The sequence below is a fragment of the Myiozetetes cayanensis genome, unplaced genomic scaffold (assembly GCF_022539395.1).
Source record: "Myiozetetes cayanensis isolate MyiCay16 unplaced genomic scaffold, myiCay2020 scf19, whole genome shotgun sequence".
Classification (NCBI taxonomy): domain Eukaryota; kingdom Metazoa; phylum Chordata; class Aves; order Passeriformes; family Tyrannidae; genus Myiozetetes; species Myiozetetes cayanensis.
The window spans coordinates 9,573,126-9,590,759 of record NW_026087400.1 but is presented as its reverse complement, the minus strand read 5'-3'; the positions used below and the strand labels follow the sequence as shown (position 1 = coordinate 9,590,759).

The 17,634-nt window shown below is 42.6% G+C and overlaps 1 protein-coding gene across 2 annotated transcripts in view; it reads right to left on the bottom strand.

Moving 5' to 3' along the window:
* Positions 1-1,661: 1,661 nt before the first annotated feature.
* The window catches only part of ATP9A (ATPase phospholipid transporting 9A (putative)), a 56,631-nt gene continuing 40,658 nt past the window's right edge, over positions 1,662-17,634 (bottom strand). Inside the window, exons 19-29 of one of the 2 annotated variants that reach the window (XR_007628742.1) lie at positions 15,886-15,984; positions 15,520-15,609; positions 15,283-15,427; positions 14,201-14,265; positions 13,309-13,464; positions 12,065-12,129; positions 11,175-11,283; positions 9,837-9,894; positions 7,716-7,919; positions 2,918-6,535; positions 1,662-2,858 (exon numbers count right to left, since the gene is read on the bottom strand). Coding sequence is in view for 1 of the 2 variants with exons in the window: in XM_050313484.1 (XP_050169441.1) it covers positions 6,399-6,535; positions 7,716-7,919; positions 9,837-9,894; positions 11,175-11,283; positions 12,065-12,129; positions 13,309-13,464; positions 14,201-14,265; positions 15,283-15,427; positions 15,520-15,609; positions 15,886-15,984 (1,128 nt within the window). In the remaining variant the exon portion in view is untranslated. Of the gene's footprint in view, positions 6,536-7,715; positions 7,920-9,836; positions 9,895-11,174; positions 11,284-12,064; positions 12,130-13,308; positions 13,465-14,200; positions 14,266-15,282; positions 15,428-15,519; positions 15,610-15,885; positions 15,985-17,634 lie in introns of both variants that reach the window. The other variant, XM_050313484.1, reaches the window with a different exon arrangement.

Here is a 17,634-nt window from a genome sequence, read left to right as displayed (position 1 = left end):
GTACTCTGTGGAATAAAAAACTTTCCTATAGGATTGACTCCAATACTTAAGATGCAGAAAAAGTCTAGTCATGAAAATGTGGATCTTGTCCTGCATTCCATGCTCTGCCATGGACTGTGGGGACAGCCCAGACCACAGGTTCTCTCTGCCCCCATCTCCTACCTGTGAAAGGGGAACAGGAGCAGTTCCCTTTCTCTGGTGAACATTTATCACAACAATATTTAACACCACAGGAATGCAGGGGAGAAGGGGCAGTGCAGGTTTGCAGCTGCCACGACTTGGGCCATCAGGAGGTGAAGACAGAGCAGTTTGACCAAGTTTTCTTCTCTCCAAATGGTTTATGGTACAGGAAAACCTCTGTACAGCTCCATACAACACGTCAGGTACAGGGCCAGACACCTAATTACAGCCAGCACCTATTCCTTCTTCTTTTTTTTCAGGAGAAAAAAGGGGAGAGAAAAAAAAAAAAAGACACACTTGTGTAGAATACAACCACAATTTGAAAAACAAGGCCACTGGCATTCTCTGGTAAAGCCTAGGCTGAAAACTTATCCCAGGATGCGTGATCTTCCAAAAATCTGCCAACCCCTGCAGTGTTCAAACTTCTTGTATGACCACAGCCACATGAAGAATGGAATGAAACCCCATGGAAATCTTTGACATTTCTACTATTATGCAATATTTGGGTGAAAAAAAAAATTGCTGAAATTCTCCTTCCCCTTCCAGAGTGAGTTTAGAAAAACTATTTCTAGCTTTTTTTAATTACACATTTCACCATTAAAAAGAAACCATCCATAAATTAAAAGAACCACTAACTAGGGCTTATGTAACCCATTTAGAGTGGGAAATTGGTAACACTTGGGAGCAAAGTCTGTTCCTGTAATTTCTGGAGTCTACACCATTCATTTGATGTGTGCAAACATCACAAAAATTGTTTATTTAATATTTGCATTAACTATTTTATACAAAAAAAGTTAATGATGAAAAAGGGCATCTGTGTCCTACGGAATCTAAAATAAACACTTTCACAGATGTTTAATGATCTGAGGGATAGTTTATCACTGCTTTCATTAAATAGTCTCCCAAGTTAGAGATTTACTTTACCCAATTCCATTTTTAATTTTCTTTTTTTTTAAGTGTTTATGGCTCTATCACATTTTTGGTAGAAAACTGTTGTACTGTGTTTGTAATCAACATTATGGACATTCCCCCAGTGGAGAATATTCCATGTTAAACTCCTGCCTCTCCCCCATTTCTGACCCCGTGTTGGGGCAGCCAGCCCTGGCCCTGGGACTGCTCTTGTGCTGAGCCAGTCACTTAATCAAATGTTCAAGTGATGAGAACATTCCAAAAATAGCTGTTCCTATTGCATCATTGCTGTTCCAAGAGCTGCAAATATCTATGTTTCAAATGAAAGACTTTCTCCTAACCCACAGCAGTGGGTACCAGCAGGAACGACCCTCTTAGGACTCTCAGAAATCTGAATTTAAGGAAGCAGCTCTACACTGATCAGCACAAAACACTGATCATTTCTTGCATATGCATTTACCACACAAACAAATTAAAGGGCCACAATGCAACCTGCCCTGCATTCTGACAATTCCATCTGCACACATCTGGGACCGATCATGCCAGGACTAACCAGGTGCATCATACTTGGATGAAGTAAAGAAGTTGCATAAAATTTATTTTTCCACCTTGTTTTACAACATTCCCTTTTAAGTTCTTACACATCTGCAACATATAACTCCACAGAACAATAAATAATTGGCATTCATATTTCTCTTGACTCAAGAGTATTTACACGTTGTTTAACTAGATGACAGGTACAAAACATCGGCATCACAGTAAATACCATTTTGACACCAGAATCCATTTCCCCATTAAAAATTAAATTAACTTAACATTGATTTTTTAAACAATTTTAACAATTAAAAATGTTCTCAAAGGCATATAAGTACACAAGTTGTTGTAGGCAGTAGTAATGGACCATATTGGCAAAGCTGTGAAACCCAGGATCTCATGCAAATCATAGTTTAATACTTATGAAATAAGTATATAATAAGTATAATACTTATAAATAACTAATAATAAATAAAAGAGCCCATCCAGCTCACGCTGAAGTGGGCACTGGACTGGCCCCAGCAATTGTGGAGATGAACCCAATCCCACGGGAACATTCCCTGCACAGACCTCGGGACGGTGAGCTCACATCCCTGGTTCAGGGCACTACTTTGCAAAGCAAGGATTTATGATGCATCAGAGGCTGCAGCAGCTTTCTTCAACAGATAAAGCCAAAAGAGCAGCTTTAGGGATTCACACCCCTGGCTCTCTGGGGCTCCCTGACAAACCCAGCTCAACTACAGCAAAACTCCCTCCAGCAGCTACAGAGGACGAGAGAGGCTGTCCCAGCGTTTCACTGTGAGAGCTCAGGAGACCACAGAGAAACACTCTTGGTGCTGCTCAGTTTGGCCCCACCACAGCTATAGCTCTCAGCACACCGTTCTCAACCCCAAGGGGACACCAGGGATGTCACTCATCGCTCCTCAGCCCAGTTCTGATAAGAGCCTGCACAGATTTAAGCTGCTGCTGTTGAACAAAGAACGTTGCATTTCCACTGCACCATGAGCTGAGCGAAATGAATGTCTGCACAGAGGAACAGGACCAGCTCTATGGAGGAAACACATCCAGAGACAAAGGGGAAAAAAAGGGATGAAGAGGGTTGTGACACCTGTGGAATTATTGCAGAAAAGCAAGGAGAGAACAGTTTGTGTCACAAAACCTACACATTAACTCACCACCACAGCAGCTCAGCACAGAGCACAAGGTGGGACACACACCCAACCCTACAGCATCACCTGGAGCCGTGGGAAGCAGGAGCAGATGGTGAGACACACACCCAACCCTACAGCATCACCTGGAGCACAGTCCCAAAGCACAAAAGTTAGATATGAACTGCTACAGTACATAAACCAGACAAATAAAGGAATAGTAAGAACACTAAGGCTACAGAACAGATACTATACAGAAGAAAACAATGCTTCACTCCCAAAAAGTACAAATTATGAGCCTACTAGAGGAAAAGATTAAATTTCCAGCAGAGAATCAATTTATTCCAATGTACAGTAAATATGAACATACGTATTAAACTTTACTTTTAAAAACATTTTTTAAATAACTTAAGAGAAATAGATTGCAAACATAAAGTGCTAAACTTGAAAAATAGAAGCATTCCTCTTTCCTGCTGTTTGTTAGATGGCAGTTTTAGTTTTCTGATTGCTTTTAAAAATTCAGTGTGTATCCAGACAGCAATTACTTCCTGGATTTACAATCTTGTGCAAAAACACTAGCTGCAAAGGAACATAATCTGCACCCCAAAATACAGCTATGGATCATTATCAATTCCACTAAATGTGTGTTATTAAAGTTATGATTCAATAAATATAAATGAAATCACAGTTCACTCCCTTTCTTGGTGTGAGCTAATAGTTTGCAAATATGGTCCACTCAGTGTAAACTGTATTGACTTCAGGAAACAGTGAATTCTACCATATACACATCTCAAATATTTACACAGTAGCATGGCACTGTTGTTGCTGCAGGACATTTAACCACTAACACACATGAGAAGGGACTGGGCTCGACACGGACGGGTGCTGAGGGTGTTCACCAACAGCCAGAGGGACTGGACTGCTCAGTCACAAAATCAGGCCAAAAGAAATCCTTCGTTCTTGTACTTAAACCTACTTAAATTTGTCTGGATATTAGGAAGAAATTGTTGTCTGTGAGGGTGGGGAGGCCCTGGCACAGGTTGCCCAGAGAAGCTGTGGCTGCCCCATCCCTGGAAGTGTCCAAGGTCAGGTTGGACGGGGCTTGGAGCAACCTGGGCTAGTGGAAGGTGTCCCTGCCCATGGCAGGGGGTGGAACTGGATGAGCTTTAAGGTCCCTCCCAGCCCAAAGCATTGTGTGATTTTGTGATTCTATGAAATGCTGCCTGAGGACTCCAGAACAGCAGCAGGGCTGACATTACCCAGGAGCTGTAGCATGTCATGATAAAGACAATGTTAAGGATCTTTTTGGCAAGTGACATAATTCACAAAAGGCTTTTCCTCCACAACACAAATCACTGGGAATACTGGACTTCCAGGGCTTTTCTCAACATGAACTTGAGAATCAAATAAGTAGAAATGTATACTATTACTACTTTTAGGGGAAAAATATCAGAAGAGATGGAAAAAGGCAAATTTTCAAAATATTATGAGAAGGTGAATACCAAGAATTAGCTGTCCTTGGCCAGCTGGGTGTTTCTGAAGTTGCTATCTATAAGGACTTCAGACCAGAGCCTAACTGGAAGACTGGCACACAAGAAAAATCAGTGAGTTAAAAGTGTTCTCTGTCCTTATTCCTGAAGGATTTTGAAACCTAATTTTCTAAATCAAGAGGGTTTCCCCACATGAAACAACAAACTCATACAGACTTGCACTTTCCTCTCAACCCAAGCCACGTGCACTACAAAGCACATCCAATTTCTCTCTAAAACTTCTGGAACTTGCTTCCCCTCCCCTTTGATATTTATTCACAGGAACTAAGAGCAAGGAAGGCAGCTCAGGTTGTGCAAAACATTCCCTGGAGCAACTGCCACACGTCAGCCACACAAGCCACAGCTATCTTAGATCTGAAAATTCGAGACACCACCACAATGGGCCAACACAGACTCTTTTAGAACAACATTCCCATTTTCCACCAATTTTCACATCAGACCTTTTAATGCAGCACTGTGCAGCTTGAGACAGTGAATGCCTGTAGCAATGGCAGCAGAAGCTGGCAGCCCTTTAAAGAGGTTCAACATGGCACAGCAACACGGTGGCCCTGACCTGGAAGGGTTTCCTTGTGACTGGAGAAGTGAGACCTCTGGGCTGTGCCTTGAGATTGGAGAAGGGAGCTCAGCTCTGGGCTCTGCCTCTCCTATGCAGCCAACTCCCAACGGCGCCAAGCAGTGCCAGCTCCAACCATGGCTTTTATGATGTGGGAACAAGACAGCAAGCAACTAATTTAGCCCAGACTAAACAGCCTTTAGATGAGGATGGATGCCACTAAAAGCTCATCCATGTTTGATGCATAAACACAACCCTAAAAGGTTCTTGTAACCCTCTGTCCTTCTCCTGAGAAGCCTGAGCATGTGTTGCTCTCCTCATGGTATTATAATGTGGGCCAAAGTTAATCATAACACCAGAACCCATTGAGTTTAATTTTTGAAAATTAAAAATACATGAATTTGCTCTGCACACGAGCCCAACGCCTTTGCATGAACCCACTCCTGTGATTCAAGTTTCAGAGCAAAGCAAGTGCAGGGTTCCAAAAGCTGCCTCTCTGCAGGGAGTGTGTCATTAACAACATCCACCTAGAAGTGCCTCAGCTTATTTGCAGCTCATCCTCACAGTTTCACCCTAACAGGAAACAGATTTTGTGTAGCTGTGAGGAGTAGCAGCTCTGTGACCTCTCCTTTCAGTCTCCAGGGATTCAAGACACGTCTGCCACATTGTCTGCAGAACAGTACGAGTCTCTTTTCACGTTGTCGACACATTTCAAGTATGATCAACTGCAAATTTCTGTTCCAGAGAGGATTTGCTTTAGTTTAGATAATTTTCTCCTACACAAATAAATACAGAGTAAAGCTATTATGTCACCAGCTCCTTTTAACAGGAAGCACAAAAGCTAAACAGAACTGAGTTTCCTCATTTTGGACTATCATTTATCAATGGTTGGATACCTCCAAAATCACTGGGGTGACCACATTTCAACTGAAGGAAAATCTCAACCAGGCTCAGATTCTCATGTGTGTGTAGATCCGACATGCTGGAGCCCCGTTCTGGAAACAGCATGCCATAAATCAGGGATCAGCTGTCAGCAGTACAGTGCATCACCTACATTAAGGGATTTCCAAGATGTAAGAAGAATGTAACTGCTTAAATGAAAAAGACAAACAATATAAAACAACATAACACAATGCAAAGAACAGCACAGACACTTTAAAAAAAAGTCACTTAAAAATTGTCAAATGTAAATCCCAAGGTCAGGTAGCAGCTTTCACAGACTTTTTAACCATGCAAGAGAAACCCATCGCCATCTCAGTTACATGCATTTGACCCCAGCTAAGTGGAACAAAAGTGACAAGAACTGGATGAACTAACAAGTGCCTCCACTCTCAGAACACTCCCTTTTATTGTCAGCTTTCTGTTGGCGGCAGTTGTGGAGTCTTTTTCAATAAAGCAGCAGGTAACAGAGATCACCACACGATCCAGATGCAAATATCGGATGTGCTCGTTATAGGAACAACTACAGGGTTTTGTCTCTCAGCCATGGGCAATGTCTGTCTCTGGTGTGCAGGGAGAGCAGCCCTAGGACGTGAGCTTCGAGTAGCTTGGGGGAGAAAACCTTCGCCTCAGGTACTTGAGGACGTAGAGGGGAAGGCAGCTCACCAGAGTGATGACGGTGACCTTCCACAAGAACGACAAAGTCGCAATGAAGTAAACATCTGTGTAAGGAAAAGAGCACAAAGTCAGCCAAGGTGGGAAGTTCATTGTGGGAAGACGTGCAGAGAAGGATCTACCAACACTTATTTCTGCCTATGGCAGAGGGTTGGAACTAGATAATCTTTAAAGTCCCTTACAACCCAGGCCATTCTGATTTTACAATTCTCAAAAATGCCTCACCTCCACACTCAAGTTCAAAGCTCACACAATACCTGGTTGGTTCCTCACTCTACTGCCCTTGTTTTTCACAAAAGATGCAGAAACACAAAGTGCAGAGGGTGCAAAGGGCTGAAAGGGATGTGACTCCTCAGGGGTAACTGCCCTCACATACCCCACCTGAAACAGGCCCATCCATCTCCTGGCAGTGCTAAGGACTCCTTGGCTGGGAGCTGCCCTCTGCTACTTGGCTGGCAGCCCAGCAAACACATCTCTTGACTCAGAATACCTCAGAATCTCTGCAAAAATAGTCAAAGCCTTGTTCAAAATGGAGCTGGTATAACCAAATCCAAGAGAGGCAAATCCAGCCCACTGGGAAGTTATGCTGGCTGCCTTCAGAGTTAGGGAAGAGCTTTATGGAAGAAGTAGTGACATCTTGTGGTTCCTGAAGGAACAATGGAACAAGCCCTGAGGGTCTGATATTTGCAACTAGAGAGTTACTGGGAGAATCTAGAATTCCTCACCTTTTTTCCTCTAGCCAGGGAAAAGGATTAGTTCTGTTTCAGAAAACTAAAAAATCAACAACCAAACCCATAAGAGAAGGGCCCCAATGAACAGATTAAAGAAGGTAAATTTTAGGAGGTAGCTTCTTCACCCACTTTAAAAGACTAAATCTTTCAATCTACCAGCAGAGTCTTCAACCTGTAACCTCAAGTTCAGTTCCCAAATGGAAATAAAGATCACTGGTACATGAGACAGACTGATGTGTGGCAGAGCCCAAAGTATGGGTGAGATTTGCTGGGCAGCACAGTCTGCTGACCACCTTTACCTCCTCTAGCATTTTGCTATGGGAAGGAACCATGAAATGTCTTCCAAGTGCCTTCAAATCACATAGAACTTATTGTAGTACCCCTGTCATTGTACCTATTTGTTGGCTCCATCAACAGCCTGTTGCTCAATTCAGCTCTTCACAGTCCTGTTCCTCCCCAGACCATGAACCGATTGGAGGGAAGCCTTTAAGCTTACCAATAAACTCGTGTAAGAAGACCAGGGAAGCAATGTAGCAGGAGAGACTGAGCAGCTCAGCCACTATCATGAGCCAGTGCCACGTCTGGATCGTCAGGGCCACCATCAGTAACTCGGTGAGGATCAAGGACGTGAAGGAAATGGCAACAATGTGGACAAACTCGGATTCAAAGAGGAGCAGTGCTCCATACATGATGATGCTACCTGCAAAGGAAGGGAACATTTGGGGATTTGAGTCAAAAACCAGGCTAAGCTCTACAACCCCGTTAGGTCTTGGAAAAGCTGAAATATAATCATATCTTGAGAGTGTTTTTCATGAAACCTGATGAATGTAATGACAACAAATCGTTACTATTTAGGAGAAAGAACTGAGGAGAAGACAGGGAAAAGTTACAGCAGAGGAACCCAAACTTTTATGACAGTCTCTCATATTCATAGACACATGTAGATAGGAAATTAATACACTCTGCTTTGGCAACTGGAGATCTCTAACATCAGGAAACTCTATCCTCCCAGAAAAGCAGTTGGTCACTACTCAGAAGCTAAAATATATCAAATTCTTCTAAAACCTACTGCACTGCTTCAGTGCCAAGATGCAAACAAGGTGCTGAAAAGCTCAGTGGATACAAATGAGGCTCCCTTTGCACTGCTTGGACCAAGATCTCTCCCCTTTACACTTCCCCCCCCCCAAAAAGGAGCACACGTGAAAGCTCTGTTAATGAGGCATTGTTCGTGCTCCCATTCTGGAACACTCACAGCCCTGCGTGGCCACCTGCACAAATAACTCATGTTTAGCAGCATGAGTAATCCACACCAACATCCATCACACGGGGAAGGGAAAACCTGCAAGTGGCTAGAGCTCGAGCCACAAAGTTCAAATCCAGCTGTGAACTTTCCAAAATTTAGGACTGCTCAAGTTTTTGGTCAGGCTCATCTCTGCTAGCAACCAGCCCAATTGTTTGGCCTGCTGTTTTCTGGTTATCGAGCACTTCACAAGTGAAGTCACTTTAACCAAACGCTGTAACCAGATAGTGGTCTTAGCTCAAGGAGGAATCTTTCCCTCCATGCATCACCCTCTGGCTTTAGCTGTCCACCACTTGTGAGTGTTCTATCAATGCCCTGGCTTTGCCACTGTGTTATTCAGCACCAGGAGACCGTGATCCCTGTTGTGAGACTGCACCGTTACAGATTTCAGAAAATAAAGCCAACAGAGATTTTATATTCTTGGATTCACTCCCTGCTGAGGATGGGAAATATCAATTAAATCCATAAGAATTATCTGCTTATTTTGACGCATTGTTTTGACTCTTGTTGACAAAGGAGTTTTGGAAAACAAGAAATATTGCCATTTTAGCTTTTAGCTCCATGTTATTGACATGTTTGCCACAATTCCCTGATTGACACTTTTAGAAAGTATTTGAGTTTGAGGTTACTTCACAAAAAAAAAAAACCAAACACAAAATTAAATAAACGACCTTCTTAGACAAATATCCCAATTACTACATTCACTTTTGGAAAATGGATGCACTGTAATTCAGGCATTTACTTAACTGCTTTAGCAGCCTAAGTAGAGTGTATGGGATATGATCAAGAACCTGACCTCTACTCTAACCCTTCAGTATAGATGTTGTGAAGCAACCAGAACTATTGCCACTTCCATTAAACAGGTTTTGGATAAAATCAGAAGCTACAGATGCTGTATTTTGCATGTTGTCAATAACCTGCAAAATCTACAGATCTGACAAAATCTGCAGATTTGAGATTTTCCAAAAGAAGGGGAGAGCCACAAGCTCTATTTTACTGCTGGAACAATTACAGCACTGAAAGGAACTTGCACAAAATTACAAAGGATGGTGGTTCCAATGATGGTTTGAACTTCTATATCTCTGCCTACAATAGGATTGACAAGTTGCTGCCAGTATTAGATTTTAGATAATTTCTTCCTTTAGTAACACTACCGACATTTTCTGAGACAAGAAAAAAAGTACATATTCATTATCACAAGGATACTTTGTGAAAATCACTTCATGCCTTACCAATAAAAATCTTCCTGCAATAAAAAAATTAGATATTCAGACACATTAAAATATGTCAAGGCACAAGCAGAAGTTAATTTCTTACCTTGATAGATGCTTATTAATACCCATATTAAAAACGTTTTGTATGACAACGGTCGTCCCTGGGGGGGGGGAAAACAGACAAAGCTCCATTGGGGTTTTCTTTTATGAACAGTCACTTACTTACAAATCAACTCAGAAATTAATAAAACAGAATTTGAAGACGATTTGGGGAAAAAATTAAATAAAACAAATCAACCAACCCAGAGTCACTCCCTCTTTATTCTCGTTTTTGGGGGTGCACGAAGGAGGCCTGGGACTATGGAAGCTCAACTGCTCACACAGCACAGCCTCACCCTCACTGCACACACAATTAATTCAGTGCAAAGATGTCTCATGAGTTTAGTCCCTGTACTGTAAAATATAAGATGTGTGTACACACGTATATGTGAATATATTAATATTATTTTTCTAGACACACACAAATCACCATCATATTGAAGGCAGATAGGTTTTTAAAAAAGCATCTCCAGCCAACACAGCTATACCAGCACAAAAACCCCTATGTTTAGACCAGGCCTAAGGATGGTTGAAGAATTAGTGGTTTATGACATAAGAGACAACATACAAGTGAAACCAGATGGAGACTTATTGAGGCTGCTGGAAAAACAGGCTTTGCTTCTGAGAGTATCTGTTTAACAGAAATCCTTGAGGGAAAGGATCTGTTGAAGACTCAGTCCACCCTTTCCTTCAATTAAGAAAGATGTTCCCAGGCTGCATACCCCAGTTATTCAGAACATTTTCCAGGGAGGAAGAATAAAAAATAAAAAGGAACCTAAGACAAGATTTACCTTCCTGATATTTCTACGGTAAACATCAAATAAAGTTTTCTTTGTCTAAGGAGAAGGACATGACTTTGATTCTAAAGCTACAAAAATGGCACAGCAAGCAAAACTTTAGGTACATTTAGATCATCCTCAAGGTAAATTTCTATAGAGGAACCTCTGTGATTACCTCCCTCCTTCATCAAATGAGGATATCCCTTCCCCTCATTCCCTTCTCTGCCTTCAGGATAGCTCCAAATCCCCGACAATTTCTCTTTCCCCTTTATTTTGGAACAAATTAGTAATATTAAATCCTTAGAATTTCCCACAGAATGGAACTTCTACTTCCCCAGCCGCTTTTAATAAATTGCATTTCATGCAGCATTCAATAAGTATCTGCCAGGAAATCTGGTGCTATCTGTTAATTCAAATTTGCCTTTAGAACAATCTTGCTTGAAAATGCCCAATAAAGTTCTGGATCTCTTGACAATATATTTGACTTTACACATTTAGGGAGTTTCAAATCAAGATGGGAACCTTGCCTTAAGCCAAAACAGACAAACAAGAGTGTCCCTCACCTTAAGAAGATCTTTGTAGAGCTCTGGGTACAACATTGCAACTTCAGATTTAACATCCTTGTCCAGGACAAGAGAAAACACTGGAAACATTGTGTAAATTGTGGAGTACCTGGGAAGAAGGTAGAAGACAAGTAAACTATCTCAGGGGTAGATGAGCAAACAGAAATGCCAGTCTTTAGGTGCCAAATAATGCACACGTTATAAAAACTTGCAAAAGGAACACATTTTTGCATGTAGGTAAAACCTGCAGGATTGGCTTTTTGAGTGACTTTAGATCAGGAACACTCACACACAGGTGATTGGTTCAAGTGGTGCAACTGGTGTTACTGGGTTATGAATGGAGTCAAGGACAGACCTGTCCTCACCCCAAAGCCTGCTCTGCAGTTCAGGTTTGATTCTGTTTGCCTCAGAAGCCAAATACGATGAATTTGCCTTTTTTTTTTTTTTTTTTTTTAATTAAGTACTCAGAAGTATAAAAAGTCATACTGGGATTACACCTGCAACCCTATATTTTAGACAGGAACTGTATCCTCCTGCTGAAGAGGTTGGGTTGTCCCTCTTTCTGACACTGTCAGGAGCTGGACACTGGCTCTCACTGCTGTGCAGGCACCAGACCATAACAATTGTCCCTCTGCTTTTTACTGGGATCCAGGAACAATTCCTGGAGAATGGGTTGCTTTCACATGTTCCAAATGTGACAAATCACCTTTTGGAAAGGTTTCCACAAGTGTCTGCACTGCCTTTGCTCAGAGCAGAGAGGGGACAAGAATCACATCCATCTCCTGGAGTGGTGCAGTGAAACACAGAGTGAAGAGGGATGATGTTAATTAGCCCAAATCTACTCCGTGAGCACAGGTTTCCTCACTATTATTAAAAAAATGATCTCTTACCCAATGATGAGGAAGCCTTGGTAGAGAGGAACCGAAGCAAAGTAAAATACTGATGAGAAAACAGCCTAGAAAAGAAATGAGCTTTTTAGGCACTAAGATACTGCAGTAAAAGTAACAGCTTAAAAATACACCCTGTTCAAACTGGCACATGCTTGCAGTGGGTTCTCCAAATTCCTGAAACGAAGACAGACTACTGTAATGCCAACCCTTTTTATTCCTAAGCAAACCTTGGACGAAAGTTATATTTAACAGCAAACACTGGAGAGCTGGACTGGAAACCTTTTTGTAATGTAATTCCACAGAAAGGAACAGAAAGGGTTTCTTCCAAAGCCCACTGGTTCAGTCAAAGCCATCCAGATGCTGAGAAGGACAGGTGCATCCTTATTTATGCCTGGATGATGTTTTCTCAATGTAAAAAAGGGTGAACACTCATTAATACAAAACTCCAAAGAGTTCAAGATTTTTATTTCTTTTTGGCAGAAGTTACAGGTTTGTTCTCTGTTCTTTTTTTTATCTGCAGAGAAGGTAGACTGTCCTCTGAATTTGAAGTTTTTGTCTCTATGCATCCCTCTCCAACATGTTTACCCTGAAAAGGGAAGAGGGCAGAACCAGCCTCCTCCAACATATCAAGTAATTCACTCAAAAAAATACTTAGAATTTTTAAGGAATGTATCAGTGCACCATGGTGTGGAAATAGCACCTTCCAAAGAGTAACCTCTGTCCTTAACTGCAATTTTCACTCGAGTCACCACAGCTAAGAACAGAATTTGGCTCATAAACTCTTTAAAATCTCTTTCAACTCTCCCTGCCAACTGGCAATCACATTTTTGTTGCAGTGAGGCTCTGCACAGGTGTGAATTCCAAATCAAAACTAAGGCCTTCAAATAGTGAGAGACCAAACTTAAAACACACCTGGAAAACATGTGCACTTACTCAGCAGAGGCCTTGAGGGCATTTCTCTGCTTCAGATTTTGAGCATTTCCAAGCACTACTAAACAACTGCACACAGCAGTGTTTTCTAAGGTAGAATACTGTTTGTCCAGTTTTGGAGAAGTTGCTGATATTTGTCCAACACCAGGAACTTTCTCACGTGTTTTCATACCAAAGTTAACAACTTAAGTTCCAGCCCACGAAAATTTTCAGGACAAATAATTGCATCCAAAACAAAACACACAGGACCTTTACTTTAAGATTTGGCTTTTTTCATCCCTTCCCTGGAAAAACCCTCATGGCAGTCCATTCACCTGCATTGTGCTGATGCACAGGCTCCTGTGGATCACAAACTGACTGAGGGCTGCAGACCTCTTGTAGCTGTTCCTTCCGTGCACCATCAGCAAACGACCCAGATGTTTAAACTGAGTGATGGAGAAATCGGCTGCGAGTGATGCCTGCTTTCCTTCCTGTGAACAACAGCAAGAACAAAAGCATAGTGAGATCATTTCATCACTGGAAACACAGCAATGCTGTATTATTATTTAGTTATTGACAGAATTTCCAAGAATATTTGCAATGCATTAGGTGAGGGAGAGTATTACCTCAGTAATTCTGCCTTCCACCGTGGTTTTTAAGCAAAAAGCAAAACTATGAGAATTCCCATCTGAACCTTGGCCTCCAGTTCTAAGCAACCCTCTGGATTATGACTCACAACATGTATGTTAACGTGACACTCATATCAAGTTAGTTCTGAACACAAATTTTCACTCTCAAAAGTTCACTCAGTGTGAATGTTTTGGCTCACTGCAGAGTCTGTCCCTGCCGCCAAATCCTGTCCTGTCGCTCCAGGCAGCTCCACGTGCAGGAACCAGAGTTCTAACCCAGAGTTTGTATCCTAAACAGGTTTTAATTGTACATGTAGGGTATATGTTATCAGTGTAATTATAACTACAGCATTTGGAATATCTATGCGTGATTAAAAACCCACGATGGTCCAAATGCAGGGATTCTGCCAAGAACCAAATAATGAATTTGAACTCCCTTAAACAGTAGTCTCCTTTACAGCCAAATTCTTTTTCATGGTAAGGCTATTGTTCTGATGATTATTCTTGGGGACTTTCTTGCACAGATTTCTGAGGATTCATTTAAGAGTGACTTCCAAACCAGCCATAGGAATTCTTATTAAACATGAGGTAATCTCACCTTTCCTTCAACTCCAACGCCACAGTCAGCCTCCTGAATCATGCTAACATCATTCCCTCCATCACCTGCAGGACAGAGCACAAACAACATTGGGAGTTAAGCAACAAGGGCAACTTGCAATTCCACCAAAGGCATCTGCATTAGACTGTATTATCACAAGAAACATTTAACCCTATCCACAATTAACCCTATTCACAAGCAGGAATTTTAGTTCTTAATTGTTTTGTTTTAATAGACCCACAGGTCACTGATCAATTAATCTAACTTGTAGATGTACCATTACACCTACAGTGCCGAAATAAAGCTCACAGATTAACAGTGGCACTTTACCTGATCAAGTTCAAGCTCTGTTTTACAAAGATAGCACAAGAAACATTCATGAGTAGTTGGTCATTGTAGTTTCCACATGAAAAATTTCATCTTCACAATCATCCCACAAAAACACTGCTCCCCAAACCAGCATTTCCAGGTGTTATGAGATGACATGGGACCGTTCACTCAGAAGAATCACAGAACATGCTGAGTTGGAAGGGACCCACAATGATCATCGAGTCCAGTGATCCCCTTCATGATCCCTCAGCCCTGCACAGGACCATCCCCAATAGTCACACCATGTGCCCCAGAGCATCAGCCAAACACTTCTTGAGCTCTGGCAGCCTTGGTGCTGTGCCCGCTGCCCTGGGCAGCCTGTTCAGTGTCCAACCACGCTCTGGGAGAAGAACCTTTTTCTAATATCTACCCTAAATCTCCCCTGACAACTCCAGGCCATTCCCTGGGTCCTGTCCCTGGTCCCCAGAGAGCAGAGATCAGTGCCTACCCCTTCATGAGGAAGTTTTAACTGCAGTGAAGTCTCCCTTCAGTCTCCTCTTCTCCAGCTGAACACACCACGTGCCCTCAGCTGTTCCTCATAAGGCTTCAAGGCCATTCCCCATCTTTGTTGCCCTCCTTTGGACCCTCTCTAACGGCTTCAGACCTTCCTTACACTGCGGTGCCCAAAACTGCCACAATATTCAAGGTGAGGCTGCACCAAGAAATAGCAGGTGCCATCCTACACGGTCAGTGTTCCCTATCCAGTCCCTTACCTACTGCACAGGTGAGTTTTCCAGTCCTCTCCTGGAGCAGCCGCACGATCTGGGCTTTCTGTGTCGGGGCGCAGCGGCAGCACACGACGGCGGGGCACTGGCACGCCAGCTCCATGAACTCGTACTCGTAGTACTTCAGACACACCTAATTTAGAGACCAGAGGCATCACTGACGGCTGTGCAGGAAGGTTTCCTCCAGCCACAGAGCTCTGGGGCTGTTCCTGGTTCAAAGCCTACCTCCAGGGAGTCCCCTGAGATCACGAGGGCGCAGTCGTGTTTCCTGCGGAAGGCGTTCAGCTCCAGGTGGGCTTCCCCACGGTTGGTCACCTGGGGAAAAGGATGGGAACTGGGGGAAGGTTTGCCTCATCGGGGTGAAAAAACCCCAAAAAGTCTCGGAGGGAGCAAAAGTAACATGGACAGGACAGGCAGCACACTGAGGGAGTCAGAGCACACTGTCAGAGAAACAAAAACTCAGGGGATAGAAAGCTGGGTCAAAGGAATAAAAATATCCTGCTGGAAAACAGTTGTGATCTCAGCACTCCTCCCGTCCCGAATTTGGGCCCCAAACGAGCCTTTTAAGAGGGGTACATGGGTGTTACTCACTAGTCTGAATATATGGATGTCCTGTGTCCGTGTCACCAAATGTGCGTTCTTGGCTGTACACGTGGCTGTCTCTAACTTATCCCCTGTCAGCATCCACACCTAAAACCCGAATATTTAATGCATTAGATACAAACTGAACGACCACGTCCACAGGATGCTTGATCTACAAGCATTGCCTGCCAGTTCAGGCATATGAAAGGACTGTTAAAATACACATACAAATTATTCTCCTAAAAAAAACCCTATCTTGAAACACACAAGAAAATTCTCACACATGAAAGAAAGCAAAGCTTTTAAAGACGCTGAACCACAAAGGAAGTTACAAACTATGTATAACATTTTTCCCATGTGCAATATTTCAAGATTCTGCTGATAAACCCACAAAATACAAGCTAAAAAATGTGTATGTGTGTGTTAATGTGTCCCTCCCCAGCCATTTTTCGAGCGGGCCCTGCTGCAGAAAGATCCTTCCTGGCCCTGCCTGAAATGCGGATGATGCAACTGGGATTAGCTCACTGCTGATGTGTATGGCTGGAACACACTAAGTTACTTGAGGTTTGGGATTTTTTTAGGTTTGGTGTTGGGTTTTTTTGGTTGGTTTTTTGTTTTTTTTTTTTTTTTTTAAAATATACACTGCTCCTTTTATTTTGTGCTGGTGAAGGGGGGGAATTAGAATGCAATGTCAGCAGTAATACCGTGTTATAATCTGACTGGGAATTCCTTCAGTGGTATAAATATATCAGTTTGTTTTGGGTTTTTTCAACTGGTTTTTAACCTTTCAAGACACTGCCTAAGAATATTTAACGAGTAAAAAACTTCAAGAAAAAAACCAAACAAAATAAAAAAACACACATAAAGACTTGCTTATTATAATCTGAGGTTGGAAAGAGATCTGATCTTAACAAGATGGTCCCTGCCATGAATTGCAAGACCCCCCTCACTCTTGATTTATTTCTTGCATGCAATGCCCTGATGAACATTCCAGTGCAAGGAGTGCTCAGCAGTGCTGTGCTCAGGGTGTGATGACACATGTTCCACACCCCAACAGCCACAGTGAGGAGAGAAAAGGAAAACACTTTGGTGTGACGGGTCAGGACTACACTGTGGGGGGATAAACCCACAACGCCACTAAGGAGCTCTGTCTGATTCCTCTGGTCTCACTTCTCTGCTGAAGTCCCTGCTGTTTACAGGGATGGCTCCAAACAGAAAGCACTTTTGGAAGTCTGTCCCAAGCCTTGAATTCCACTTCCTACCTAAATCCCAAACACGCAGCCCTGCTTTCGATTCACAGCATGGCTCAAGATTTTTGCTCACTTTGCTACTTAAAGCAGAGAAACCCCAACCAGACCCTACTTTTATTGCCCAAATCTGAACATTTAATCCTTTTTTTTCCCCTTTTGTAGTCTGGGATCTGAGTGATAAGTTTTCAGAGAGAGAAACTAAGTAGGCACCACAGCAGCTCCCCCACCACTGAGCATAGCTCAGGCTCTAGGTGTCTGAGTATGAGAAGCCAGAGCCCAGAGAGCTGGGGGAAAAAAAAAAAACAGTCTCTGATTCTCTTGGTTCAGACTCCCCTCTAGTGGCTATTGAAAATGTGGATATTCACAGCTCCAAGCCCAGCACCACAGACCAAACACATCCAAACCTGCCTTGATTCATGCAACTACCTGAAAGAAGGAAGTGCCCAAAAATCTCCTGTAGTTCCCCACCCTCCTGCCCTCACACTCTCTGTCTGTGCAGGAGGAGCCA